Source organism: Pogona vitticeps, chromosome 4, assembly GCF_051106095.1.
Source record: "Pogona vitticeps strain Pit_001003342236 chromosome 4, PviZW2.1, whole genome shotgun sequence".
Classification (NCBI taxonomy): Eukaryota; Metazoa; Chordata; class Lepidosauria; order Squamata; family Agamidae; genus Pogona; species Pogona vitticeps.
In genome coordinates this window covers 53,813,542-53,828,322 of record NC_135786.1, presented here as the reverse complement: position 1 = coordinate 53,828,322, position 14,781 = coordinate 53,813,542, and the positions used below count along the sequence as shown (strand labels likewise).

Genomic DNA, 14,781 nt, shown 5'->3' with positions numbered 1-14,781 from the left:
GTTGTCTCCATAGGAAACCTTGCTATTCAAAACGTGGTTCCCCCATTGAAATGCATTGAACCCTATTCAATGCACCTCAAGGTGGGGGGGAAATCAAGCACAAATTAACAAAGAGTCAGAACAAGGTCAAATTGGGTTAACACAGGGTTTATTAACTGCACTTTACGATCTCAAACATTTCAAACCCTAAACCTTAACTTTAAACCCTTTAAAAGTAGCGAACACGAAGAGTGGTTCCTCCATTGAAATACATTGAAACCTATTCAATGCATCTCAAGGGTGAAAAAAAATCAACCACAAATTAACAAAGAGTCAGAACAAGGTCAAATTGGGTTAACAAAGGGTTTATTAACTGCACTTTACGATCTCAAACATTTCAAACAGAAAACCTTAACTTTAAACCCTTTAAAAGTAGCAAACACGAACCACGGTTCCTCCATTGAAATGCATTGAAACCATTGACGATCGCTATCCGATAATCGCCCATAGGAAAAACGCTAATCAAGGCTTAAAAATGCCCCAAAAACCACATCGCTATTCATTTTTTTCGTTAATAGAGGCGCTCGCTATTCGAGGCACCACTGTACTTGTTCACCATGCACTTTAGGTTGATTTATGAAGCAGGATAGTATTGCTGTCTATTTATGGATATCTTCAAGCCATTTTTCTTGCAATTAAGTATAGATTTACTAAGATTTTAAAAATATTTCATACACTTGTGAACTGTCCTGGACCTGTTACATGAAGAATGGTATATTAAGTGTTGTTACATAAAGCAAAACCAGGAAAGAAAACTGGAAATGGACAATCTATACTCACGAACTTTGGCAAAGGACAATATTAAGAGAAAAGCATCTCTGTTGCCCCTTATTTGTCTGGAAATCATCATCTTGCTTTCCAGGTTCCCACTGGAAACCCTGGAAATGGTGTCTAGCAAGGATCAATAAACTGGAACAGGACACTTTTCCAGGTCTCACTGGCATATGGAAAACTATCTCTACACTGCTTTGGGAAATGCTGAACGCACTAAATCCAAATGTTCCTCATTTTCTAAATTAAGCATGATAATATTGGCATCACTTATCAATTACATACTGATATGATCTGAGCTCAGCAACGTACCATCTACTCTCCCTTATTCAGAAAACAGAAAATCCTTCTACTTTTGCATTAACATGCAAATCTTCCTTCTGGTATGACGCAAATTTTTTTCTCCAAAGTTCTTCAAGAAAGATCAACTGAGTCTGATTTCAGGATAGCAGCATACACATCCCCACTCACTCATTGAATTTTCAATTTCAGGAGTCTATCACTTCACTCTTCATCCAGCACACTCTGCTTGATGAAGTTTTGCTATGACCAAGACACCCCTGCTTTTCCTCTGGATATATCCTGACTCAAAGAACTCTCACCCTCACACCCATCTCCATATTACAATTATACATCCTGCCTTATCAGTCCTTTGTTTTCATAATTGCAATATTTTGTGCTTCTTCCATTCTTGCCAATTTCTTCACTGTCTTCAATTTCCATTTCATTACTGTATTTTTCGCTCCATAAGATGCACCTCTCCATAACACGCACCAAATTTTTAGGAGAAGAAAACAGGAAAAAAATAATCTGTTTTCTTCTCCTAAAAATTGGTGAGCCTTATGGAGAGGTCTGTCTTATGGAACACACCCTAGGACCCTTTGGAGGCTCACCCAGCCTCCCCCCCCCCCAGAGGCCAGAGGGGGCAAAATCACCACCTTCTGGGACTCTTCTGAAGCTTCCCAAGCCTCAAAAGAGTCCTAGAGGTGCCAATTTCACCCCCTCTGACCCCTGGGGGGGCAGGGTGAGTCTCTAAAGGGCCCTAGGGTATGTTCCAGGACCCTTTAGAGAAACCACCCCCCAGGGGTCAGAGGGGGCGAAATCGCTACCTTCTGGGACTCTTCTGAGGCTTCCCAAGCCTCAAAAGAGTACCAAAAGGTGGCGATTTCGCCCACGCTGGCCCCATGGGGGGTGGGGGAAGCCTCCCAAGGGTCCTGGAAGGCAGACTCGGACCCTTTGGAGGCTCCCCAACCCCCACCCCCGCGGGACCAGAGGGAGCAAAATCGGCAGCTTCTGGGAGTCTTCTGAAGCTTCCCAAGCCTCAAAAGAGTACCAGAAGGTGGTGATTTCGCCCGCGCTGGCCCCGTGGGGGGTGGGGGTGGGGGAAGCCTCCCAAGGGTCCTGGAAGGCAGACTCGGACCCTTGGGAGGCTCCCCCAATCCCCACGGGACCAGAGGGAGCAAAATCGCCAGCTTCTGGGAGTCTTCTGAAGCTTCCCAAGCCTCAAAAGACTGCCAGAAGGTGGCAATTTCACCCGCGCTGGCCCCGTGGGGGGGGGATGGAGGGAGCGCTGCAAGGGTCTGAGTGTGCCTTCCCGGACCCTTGCGACGCTCCCATCTGGAAGCTGGCGATTTCGCCCACGCTGGTCCTGTGGGGGGGGAGCGGCGCAAGGGTCTGGGACCCTTGCGACGCTCTACCCCACGGGGCCAGCGCGGGCAAAATCGCCGCCCTTCGCTCCATAAGACGCACAGACTCCCCCACACACATTTTTGGGGGGTGCGTCTTATGGAGCAAAAAATACGGTACATTCCCCTTTCACCTCCAATGCGAAGAAACCACTGCACAGCTAACCTAGATTTACTACCACCTCATGTCTCCCTGTCCATCTCTCTCCCCTCCTTTAATCCTGTTTAGATGAATCAATAGTAATTTACTTTTCAAACTATTTAACTTTTATTTCTTCTTTATCTTTATCCTTTCGTTGGAATCAATTTCTTCTGCCTTCTCTGTTGCTCTTCAAGTAAAAGGATCCTCTGCTACCTAAACCAGATTTGTACATTGCACCCCATGTTATTTGGCAAATATACCAACCTCTAGGTCAATTTAAAAAGAACAAAAGAAACAGCCGCCTAGAGTGGCCTTTTAGGCCAGATGGGCGGGGTATAAATCAAATAACTAACTAACTAACTAACTAACTAACTAAATAAATAAATAAATAAATAAATAAATAAATAAAAGCCATTTATTTTATGGCAAAGAGAATATTATTTTTTTAGGGGTAACAGAGCAAAGGGTGAAAAATAAGTAACAGAGTACATGAATATGGTTTAGAGAAAAATGCACTGGCAATACATTTTATGTATGTTTTTATACTTTTTTTCTTCTGTCGGACAAGACATTCAGACACAGCAAGTGCTTGTAGAAAAGAATTGGAAGAGTAATGGGCAAGAATATGAATGTATGAATAAAAGGCATTATATGCCATCATAGGGGACAAGGTTCAGTCAGCTAACGTGGAGTAATAGGCCTATTGTGAGGGAGTACTTGTGGAAAATTTAGGGTGATTTGCTATCAGTATGCTGATCTGACTCAGATGAGGCAGTGGAAATAATGAACAACTGCTTGGGGTTAGAAATGTTGTCATTGTCGTCGTCATCGTCATCGTCATCGTCATCATCATCATCATCATAGTGTTGGATGAATAGTTATAAACGGAAAATTTATCTTGTCTGGATTGAGATACTTGTTGTGGATGGTTCAACTAACAAGAGTTGTGATGCATCTCCGATGTTCATAAGATGAAATCCAACATTAAATCCTTGGTTTGGATTCCATATAATTTCTGTTATGTTGCTTTACTGGCACTTTTACCCAAGATATGTATTAAAGATTAAATGTTTCATTTACTGCCGTTATTTCACTTCTGCAATTTTGTCAGCCAACCTCAAAATGCTATATGAAATATAGGACATAAATTATTTCAATTTAATTTTAAGCTGGTGGGATAGCTCAATGCATTAAGTATTTGGCTGCAGAGTCACAGGCTGTGAACTAGATTTCCCACTGTGTCTCCTGGGAAAAGAGGCTTCCTGTGAAACAATAGATAAGCCGTACAGTCCCAGAAAGAGGAAATGGTAGAAGAGAAGGAAGTAATAGTAACGACTTCCGAGTGCTATACCCAGAAAACAGAAGCTTTATATTCCATTGAAAAGGGGTGACTCATCAGATCTTATGTGAAAACAAAATAAAAATAAAGAGTAGAAAAAAGACAAAAATGTGGTAGCACTTTAAAGACTATATTTTATATTCTTTAATGTGAGCTTTCATGGATAAGTCCACTTCATCAGACAACCTCTTCACAAAAGCTCACATTAAAGAATATAAAAGTTAGTCTTTAAAGTGCCACCATGTTATTGTCTTTTTAAAAAATCCTTTCTTTCTGTTTTCACCTATAATGCTTGCACAGACTAACACAGCTACCCCTTCTACAACTACTAACCAGATCTTGTTGGATTGCAACTCCCCTCATTCCCTATTATTTTCTATACTAGCTAAGACTATCGGGAGTTGTAGTTGAAAGGGTCAAAGGTTGCATACTACTATACAATCTTTCTGCATAGACACTTTGATTTGGTGATTATAAGCATAGTGTTCCAGTCATGCCACTCTTCCTTGAGGAGTCTGATTCCAGAAGATATTGTTGCAGAGCTGCTGTGCAACTCCATGGAATTTATAATATAAGGTTTTATAAGGTTTCATTGTGTCCTCTATGCTTTTTAAACATCTACATGAAACCACTTTAAGAGGTTATCTAGTTTAGTTAGGCATCCTTCAGTATCGAAAGACTATGGTAACGTGCTCTGGAGGACTTGGAACAGTGTCTAGTGTGGCTGAGGAGGCCGATTCAAGCGTGACAATCCCTTCCATACTGAGGACAAATACAATCTGTCCCCTGTGCAGCTCCAGCTGCTTTTGTGAATTCCTCTTTGCTTCGGCCTGCTGGATAAGGGTCTCTTCAAATTGGGAGAGGCCGTGATGCAATGCCTGCCTCCAGGCTGAACGCTCAGATATCAGGGTTTCCCATCTGTTGAGGTCCATTCCTAAGGCCTTCAGATCCCACTTGCAGATGTCCTTGTATCGCAGCTGTGGTCTTCCTCTGGGGCGATTTCCCTGCACTAATTCTCCATACAGGAGATCCTTTGGAATCTGACCATCAACCATTCTCACGACGTGCCCAAGCCAACATAGACGTCGCTGTTTCAGTAATGTATACATGCTAAAAATTCCAGCTTGTTCTAGGACTACTCTATTTGGAACTTTGTCCTGCCAGGTGAACATGTGTTAAGCTGTCACCTAATCCAATTTCTTTTTCATTTACAGGTGGTAGAAATGTTGGGTATTCTGATGGAATTAATTAGGGTCCATTCACTGGTAACATTCAAGACTGACTACTATATAATAAGGGGATTACCTCTGAATATTGTCCAGAAAATACAGCTACTTAAACACCTATCAAGCTTCTATTTGCAACTGTAAATAAGAAACACATACTGTATTGTCAATTTAAGTGCTTAAAAAAACTGCACTAGCTGCATATGTTTCTGAGAACAGTTCATGTTTTTCACACTAATGTCTCAAGGATACCAACCCAGCCCTCATATATACGAAGGGATGTTTATAGTCTTATAAGGCCACCTGTGTCTTGAGATCATCGGTCAGGCACTCAGTCAGATGTCCTTATGATGAATATGCTATCTATGGTAACACTCTCTTCCCCAAAAGGCTTACCTGAAACCCATTTTACAAAATTTTAAGCAACAGGTAAAGCATTCTACCAGGTTTTTACATTTTGGTTCTCTCCATCATTCCTGATTTTAAAGTTTTGGTTCTTTTAACATACTACTTCTAATCTTTTAATTTGACATTGCTTTTTACTCAGCATCTTTTAAATTTTATTGTGTATCTCTCTGCCTCCAACGAAGATAGCACAGAGACAATTAAAATAAAATGATCTCTGAAGTCCCCCATCCTATCTTTTCACCATTTCACATAAGTCTCACTGATGCTTCTCTCATTATTCTGATAATCCTCACTAATATCCCCCAGTCCCAAAGACACAACTTTTCAATGGACATTCTAATTCTTTTATTTCAATGTGTTATCAATGTGTTATCATATTTATATGTCCATGTTAAACATTTTGATACAAGCTTTAACATTGCCTTGAATTTGCAAGGAAGAGGAATGTGATTAAGTCCAAGATATCCCAAAGCTCATCTTATAAATTAACATAATAAGTAACAATTCTGCACAGCAACTTTACAACTTACGGGGTGTACAACTTAAGGCAGGACCCTTACCTTACCATTTCCATGCCTTGGAGGCATATATTCATTTGTCAAAACTGTTTCTCTTAAAAGCAAGGGAGATTTTAAAAAATTCTATTAATTTGAAATTCAGAACCCTAGAGCCAAATAGAAGAATACGGGCATGAAAGCAAGGTACAGTGGTGCCCCGCTTGACGACGATAATCCGTTCCAGGAAAATCGCTGTTAAGCGAAATCATTGTCAAGCGGGGGAAAAAACGATTGGAATGCATTGAAAACTGGTCAATGCGTTCCAATGGGGGAAATACCTGATCGTCCAGTGAAGATTGCCCATAGAAAACCGCCAATCAGCTGTTTAAAATCGCTGTAATGTGAAGCAGGATTCCGGAAAGCAGCCATTTTGCGAAGGGAGGGAAGGCATTTTGCGCAACCGGAAAAATCATCGTATAGCAAACAAACGGTTCGCGAAGCAGACTCCTAATCAACGTCATGCGAAAAAACCCCACTGGAACCATCGTTTTGCGATTGCTATAGCGATCGCAAAAAAGTCATCGTTAAGTGATTTCGACGTCATGCGGGGTAAGTGTCTAGCGGGGCACCGCTGTAAATAGATGGTTCGTGCAAGTTGTTCCGCACCATGAGTAAAACAGTCTGTTGTCTTAGTTACAAATGCTTCAGATGCACAGAAATGAAAGATGATTTGCTAAGACCACAGCTAACATATATATTCCACATGCCAAATTAATTTGCTTACCAGTTTTACAGAAGTATGAAAGGTGCTAAAACAAATCACTATATTAATTCTGCAGTAATTATACCTCTCCAATATGAAAAACCTATACAGCAGTCTTGATACAGCTCCTCTCAACTGAACAACATATCAAACATGGATTTTTACCATGTCTGGTTGTCTAATATTTTTATGAAAGGTACCTTGCAATCATGAAAACTAGGGAGGGGGTATCTATTTCTTTTATGAAAGAAAGAATTTCCAGCTGTCAGAGAAGTTTTAAAAGTGTTATAAAAGTGTTTCAGGAGCTTCACAAATGTTCTTCACAAATTGAAGGTTGCTCTTCTGTAAAAACATAATATGAAAACAACTGCCCAGTGTATTTTTTACAATTAAAATTTCCAAAAAATATATGTATTAAAAACTGGTTTAATACAGATTCGACTGCTGCCTTATTAGGGAGAATCAGCAATACAGGTCAATCATATGTCTTACCAATATTCACAGAGTCCTCCCAGTCTTCCAGTACTTCTGTGACAATAAGTACGTAAACATATGTTCTGTGTTTCCTGTCCTGGTTCTGAGAGGAGGAAACACAATATTAAAACTTGTTGCAAGATACACAATGCCTGCAAAAACTGTTACTGAATAAAGCAGGAATATATTCAAAACACTGCTCCATAAAGGTTATATAATGATATTTCAAAAACAGAATGTAAAACTACGAAGGAAAACAAAAAAAATAAAACATTAATTTTAATCCTGCAATATCTACATTATCATGACAATAAAGTTTTATAATCACTCACCATTTCTATACTTACCTCAAAAATTCCTACTAATCTTCCTAATGTCCCTTTCACTCCAGCCTATGAGAAGTTCAAAGAAAGAGAAATAAATTAAAGTTCTTAGCTACAGCTCAGCGCATTTATTATTTCAGTATGGGCCATACTACACATGGTGTCAGAGATTTATGATGAGACCTTCCAATATCTTTTTCAAAGCCTATAAACAACAGCTGGGGGAGAGTATGAGGTGGCACATCATCACTGAAATGTACACGCACGCACACGCACACATACAAAGAGCTGTAGACCATAGATTCCTTGGAGGACCTGATACCCACAAATGAAAGTTTTAAAACAATTACCTCCAAACTAAAACAGGTCACAACTATTTTGAATTCTAACACCTACAGACAAATGCTGCAAAGGAAGTACTGTAAGAAACACATCTTAATTTGTCCCAGTTAACACTCTGCTGTTTGCAAAATAATGTAACTCAAAAAGCGCAATCAAAACAATGGCTCACCTAGATGCTTGCATCTGAGCAATGTATACAGAGCCAAAAAAAAATTCTTTTACTGAAAAGACAGAGGCTGGCTGCAAGTTATCTTGTCTCTTGTCTTGGGCAAAGCACACAGGATCCTGAGTTGTAGCTACAGCAGACAAAAAGAAACTAAGAATATCAATTGAAACTAGAGATGGGCATGAACTGCCAGTTCGACAGCTCATGCTGGTTCATCTTTCAGGCAAGAGTTTGGTGGTTTTCAGCTCCATCTCCTCTAATGGGCATCCACTCACAGGCAGCACCCTGGCTTCCCTATCTCGTCTCCTCCAGGATGAACACGCAAAAACCACTGAACCAGCAATTCATGCCCATCTCTAATTGGAACCCTGCCTAAACATGCGTACTGGTGTAGGGATAGGGTTCCCAGCAAGCTATACAGTGGTGCCTCGCTTAGCAACGTTAATCCATTCCGGAAAAAACGTTGCTAAGCGATTTCATCGCTAAGCGATATTAAAAAGCCCATATAAACACATTAAAACACCATTAATGTGTTCCTATGGGCAAAAAACTAACCTTTAAGTGAAGATCCTCCATAGGGGCAGCCATGTTCGGTGCCTATAAAGCGAGGAAACACAGTGGGCGGCCATTTTGTTTTCCCAGCGGCCATTTTGAAACCGTCAATCAGCTGTTAAAAAAGGGTTGCTTTGCCATGATTGCTTCCCCACGATCATCGCAAAGCGAAAAAAACCCATAGGGAACTACGTCGCTAAGCGATTTTGTCGCTCAACGGCGCGATCGCTAAGCGAGGCACCACTGTAGATGCTTATGAGGAGCTATGTTCTGGTGCAGAACAGCTCAGAGAGATCATGAAAAATAGCAAAGTTGGAGAGTGAATTACAAGTAGAGAGAAATTAAAATTAAATTAAATTACAATTGTCAACTGAAGCCAAACAGTGTGTATTGTCTAATATGTGGAGGAGATTGAGTCTATTCAAAGTCTCTCTTCAGAAAAAATAAAATCTACTGTGTTTCCCCGAAAATAAGACAGGGTCTTATATTAATTTTTGCTCCAAAATACACATTGGGGCTTATTTTCAAGGGATGTTTTATTTTTTCCATGTACAAAAATCTACATTGCTGCACAGTGGTGGAGGGCAGGGTTTCACCTAACTGGGGTTTATTTTAGGGGTAGGGCTTATATTACAAGCATCCTGAAAAATCAGACTAGGGCTTATTTTCAGGTTAAGTTTTATTTTTGGGAAAACAGGGTAGTAGCAGATTTTGTTTTCAATGGCACAGTGTAGCATTTTCCAAAGCAAATAAAGAAACAAAGAGAGGAATATAGGATCAGAGTCTCTGTAACATGGGAAATTATTGGGAAAATAAAAACTGGGGTAGTCCTAGCAATTTTTAAAAAAGTTTTAGGATCAGTGGTGAATGTCTCTGGGCAAAGAGACAAGTTCTATTGAGTGTTAGCAAATGTATATTAACAAACACATAAGATTATTAATTCAATTAATTGCTGCTGGCTTCCATTCCAAGAGGCAGTGTTTGCAGAAAGCAAAGGAATAATGTGAAGAAATCCATTAACAGCAGCAACAGTTTAACTGCAACCAGGTTTTGGAGACTTACCTCTTCACAAACTTCTCGCACAGCAGCCACACTGGGCTCCTCTTCAGGTTCCATACCACCACCTGGGACAATCCATCTATCTGGATGACGACTACTGCTCACTAAGAGAACCTACCAATGAGAACAAAACACAGGATTATATAAATATTAATTACATTTACAAAACTTCAAAATATAATTCTGAATGTTCTTGTCTGATCCCCTCTCCAATTTCCAGAGATTCAGACAACACTAGAGGATGTTCCAAACATTCCATTTTTCCTTCAGGGTTGGCAAAAGAACTATTTGCAACATTAAGCAGGTCAATTTCCCCCCTCTTTCAATAGTGAGAAGGGGTTAGAAACTTGTCAAACAAATTTCTCCAGAATTCCCCAGTATTTAGGAGGCCCATCTCAAAGTTCATGGGTTCAATGGAGTCTCCACCATGTGTGAGACCTCTCTGGTGGGTGGGTTGTACCTTCCATGCCTCCACCTCTCTCTTCTCTCTATCTTGGTCCTTTCTTCTCTGATCTTTTGAGACCACTCTCTGCTTTCCCTCTCTCCCTAATAAGGTTTCCTTGGAGGGTAGAAGTTTCAATGTTTCTCCACCTTCTCTCTTGAAATCATCAGCTGTTTCCAATTGTTGGTCCAGGGATTTTCCACCGACACCAACTCCCAATCTTCAGGCAGTACTTCTCTTTCTTTCCTCGTGTCACCACCTTGTCTTCCATCTCCTCTCTCTCTCCCTCTCCCTCTCTGCTCATTCCCCCTTTACCCCTCCCTCTTTCTTTTTCTGCCTTTTCTTCTACTTTCCTTGCCCTTTTTTATTCTTCCCCATCTTTATCTAACAATTTCTTTTCTTGACCCCTCCTTCTTCTTTTTTAACTTTTGCTCTCCTACTTCTGCCATAGATGGCTTCTCCAGATTCTCCCTTACACTCTTTCTCTCTTGTGCCTCAGTGTTTCTCTCCCCTTTCCATGGCAGAGGGGATGGCATTTGGGTGAAATGAGATGTCCTTCTGCCCCCCCCCACAGTAATCTTGCTATGCAAGTATGCTACTACCCGGGAATGCATGAAAAGCAATTAAGTTCTAAGAGTATTCTCACTCTTTCTTAAATTCATCTGTTCTTAATCCCCTCCCTATTCACACAGTTTACTGGAAAGGAAGACAGACTGAAGTCAACAGCAGAAAGCTTAAAAACCCAGACTAGAAATAAGCAGCCTATTCCACAAAGCACATTAAATATCAATAGTGATCATACTTATTTGAAAACCAAAAGAAAGCATAGATTAAATCCCTTATAAGGAATAGATATGAGACACAACACCAGTAACAAAGTGGTTTTAAGAGAGTGATTTTAACAGCATTCACATATGTTAGTCTAGTGTCTGCTACTGGGAAGGCTTGGAAAACAAGTAAAAAGTTCAGGAAGGGGGGATCCAGTCCCACCCCTGGACATATTTTTCCAAATCAAAACAACAAAACTTTAGGGAACCAAGAAAAAACACTCTTAATAAAGAAGATTCTCTTTCAGATTGAGTTACTTGTTTTTTTAAAGATAAGACTTTACTTTCTCAAAATGCTAGGAACAGGATAACACAGAGATTTGTGTGTAAGACAGCCTACAAATTGGAGAAAAATAAATTCTTGTCCACATAGTAGACACAAACAATAATCTAAGAAGCATTTCTACTCCTAGTGGTGTTGCCATTTTGGTGAGATAAGCATATATGTAGGCCTTCACTAGGCAGTGAAGACTGGAATGATAGGGTGCAGTTCACCATTTTTCTCTTTAGCACAGCATCTATTCATAAGTTTGCTTAAATGAAACTAAGGGCTTTTTTGGAATTTTTAACATTCATAAATATGCCAAATACTGTAATTACCTAGGCTAACTAAGTTATGTATGAAGCATGTTATGTCAGCACTTCTGTAGGATAAGGTTACATTTGATATGGAAATAGGTATGGTATCAGGTATGGGATTTTGAGAGTCAAGTACTACAGCTGCCAGAAATATGTAGGAATTCCCCCAGCCAGACCTCTGAGGTCTTTAAGAAATCAAAGTCGCAACAGATGTTTTTAAGTTTTTAAGCTAATGAATTAAAATTCCAACAGCTATTTTCATCTTGTGGAAAGTGAGGGGAAATTGGTGGGTAGGGCTAAACTCTGTGAGAACCACAAGGGATTGTGGGTCTGGTATGTTTTTTGAGAGGCTTCCTGTACAGAACCTAGTGGGCAAAGACTGCCACACCCATAACCTCTTACAACTCCCACAGAATTTAGCCCTGCCAACCCATTTCCCTTGTCTTCTCCAAAGGATGGAAATGGCTGCTGGAATCTTAAATTATTAGCTTAAGGACTTTGAAACAACTGTCAGGAGTTTGATTTCTCAATTAAAGCCCCCAGAAGTCAAGCTGGGGAAATTCTTCCAGACTTGCAGATGAAGCCAACAAATTTTGAAAATCCTATGTCTATATGGTATATGTACTGTATACTATACTGTATTTCAATTGCCTCCAGAATTTCCACTTTTGCCATAAATGTATTTTTCTCCGACTATGGATTTTCTAAAATTATAACATCTCTAGAAGAACTCTGTTTTCCCCACAATTAAGGGGAACCTAATCATTTGCTCCACATCTTTGTTGGAAAAGCCACTTTGGGGGGGGGGGAAGACCCCAAATGAACCAATCCCTACATTGATTGTCAAATCAGGAAGAAATCAGCTTTATGAAAGATGAACAAGTCCATTCCACAAGAAGGACAATGGATTGCTAAACAAATATAATACATCAACTACTTCCTATCACAAGTGTTGACACTGACAGGATGGTCACATTCAACTGGCATAGCTGTTTAGCAGATGTTCAGTCCACCACAACATTCTGCATGGGGAGGACAGGAAGTTCTAGAAAGGGCCAATCAAACCTGAAAAGGTGACTCAGATTTCACAAGAACTACTGTAATATGAGCAACAGAAATATAGAAAGCTGCTTTTTCTTCATTCCAAATATTAACAGACAAATTATATCAAAGTGTCTAAAAATTCCTTCTCTTTCAAGGAATGCTGTTTAAAGTCCAAATACAAGAAGGGGCATATCATCGTTCTAACCATGCTGGAACACATGTAGTTGGCTGTAGACTAAGCTTAACTCCCAACAATATAAGTGGGACAATCAAGTAATGACTTAAAATCTAATGAGTTCAGCTTGAAGCAAGTTCTACTAATTCAATTCAATCCAACCAGTTGTCTGAAAGAGGCAGAATCTGAACCCACGCCAATACATTCATTCCAGCTAGGCCAAATTTGCTTTTCCTCTACTCCAAAATTGTTCCAACCACCTGATGCTGGCACTCAGAACAAAGAGCACTGTTTTATTGAACAAAGAACAGCAAGCTCAAGAAGGCAGCACTGTGTCGGTGATCTCTTTACACATCCCCAGCTTGCTTAAAATAGAAACAATTTCTTAAAGAGGAAGCATGGTTCAAATAGGATACTGCAAACAAGCTATTAAATCACGGACTGCTAACAAACTAAAACCCAAAATATACAGAAAATAGACAACTTGAACAAGGCAGAAAAACTTTAAGCACCCAAGCACCCAATGCTGAGAGTGAATAGACTCAATTATTATCTAGTAATAATTCAAGTTCAGGGGGAACATCATTAACATACATCAAAGCTAAAACATTATGATACCACAGTTTGCAAAGCACAAAACAACATCTGCATGTACTTTAATGAGTTGCCATTCAACCTAAAGAAGGCACCCAAGGCTAATACTTTGCAAGAATTTAGATCATTATAATAGACCACATTAAGAACAGAAAAAAGCAATCTGACTAAAAACAGCAAGTTAATATTTTTAGAATCATTCAAAAGCCACCTAGAAACTCCCTGCCCTCAAAGGTATTCTAATGCTTCAAAACATATTACATCAAATAGAACTATATGAAGTCATGGGACAAGGTGCATAAGCTTAACCAAGAATGGTCAATGTTCTGGTTCCACAACTGGAGAAGAGCTCCACAAATGGAAGACTTTCAAAAGAAAAGGTCCAGCCTCTGTTCCCACCAGCCTCACCTCTTCTATTAACAGAAGATAGAAACTGTATTTATACATATACTTTTTCTGTAACAGTAACATACTGCAATACTTGAAATAGTCAATACACGTTTATATAATTTAGTATGGTTAGTGGCAAAATAACAAACATCTCTGAAACAAAACAAAATGCTGAGCAGACCGGTCAGCAACTAATAAAAATGAATTCTGCCACATTTCAAGAACCTCTCAAAAGCTTGGAAGCCTTATTTCTTTCTGTAAATATAAACAACAGTCTTTTCCCCAATAATTTATTACCTAAATCTGAAAAACAACAGGACAAAACATCACAGCAGGATATTTCTGTCCCAGGCTGACTGCTATCTTCTTTGCTTATTTGTTTAGTACATTTATATGCCTCCTTTCTCTCAGGTGGTGGGACCAAGGTGACTCACAGATCCTTCAAACAATCGTTAAAGTAAAAAAAAACCTCAGAAAATTAATTGCATATTTGTACTTTTTTTTCAGTAACTGATTCTTGTCACTGCTTTATATGGTAAGGGCATCTTAGATTTCTCAATTAGTACTATAAAACAGTTGACTGCTTCTTTTCTTTTCCAAGACAAATGTGCAAAAGAAGTCCTGAAATGTTCAAACACAGCCACTTCGCATTCATTGGTGAACAATTATAATAGACAGCAAAATCCTTCTTTCAGGATTCTCTAATCAAAAAAGTCCTTTAAAAGAGTTCAGCCGTTTCCAAGTGACAACATGAAGGCTTGACATTAAATGAGTGATGTTAAAAGAAAAAAGCCAACTTTTCACACAGATTATTCTCAAGACAGCAGTAGCTGACAAAGTAAACAAGTAGCACTGAAAAATAACTAGTTGAATACCTGCAGTTCTTACTGTAATTAATAACTAAAGGGAACACCACCTTAACTGTGAAAGCAGCACTTATTCTG

General features: G+C 39.6%; 1 protein-coding gene across 2 annotated transcripts in view; it reads right to left on the bottom strand.

Moving 5' to 3' along the window:
• Positions 1-14,781, bottom strand: part of NUDT3 (nudix hydrolase 3) — a 44,244-nt gene that overhangs the window by 13,109 nt on the left and 16,354 nt on the right. The window contains exons 2-5 of one of the 2 annotated variants that reach the window (XM_020796046.3): positions 9,790-9,900; positions 7,692-7,736; positions 7,363-7,447; positions 2,790-7,212 (exon numbers count right to left, since the gene is read on the bottom strand). In XM_020796046.3, coding sequence (XP_020651705.1) covers positions 7,178-7,212; positions 7,363-7,447; positions 7,692-7,736; positions 9,790-9,900 — 276 coding nt within the window. In that variant the 3' untranslated portion in view covers positions 2,790-7,177. Of the gene's footprint in view, positions 1-2,789; positions 7,213-7,362; positions 7,448-7,691; positions 7,737-9,789; positions 9,901-14,781 lie in introns of those variants that run through there. The other variant, XM_020796037.3, reaches the window with a different exon arrangement.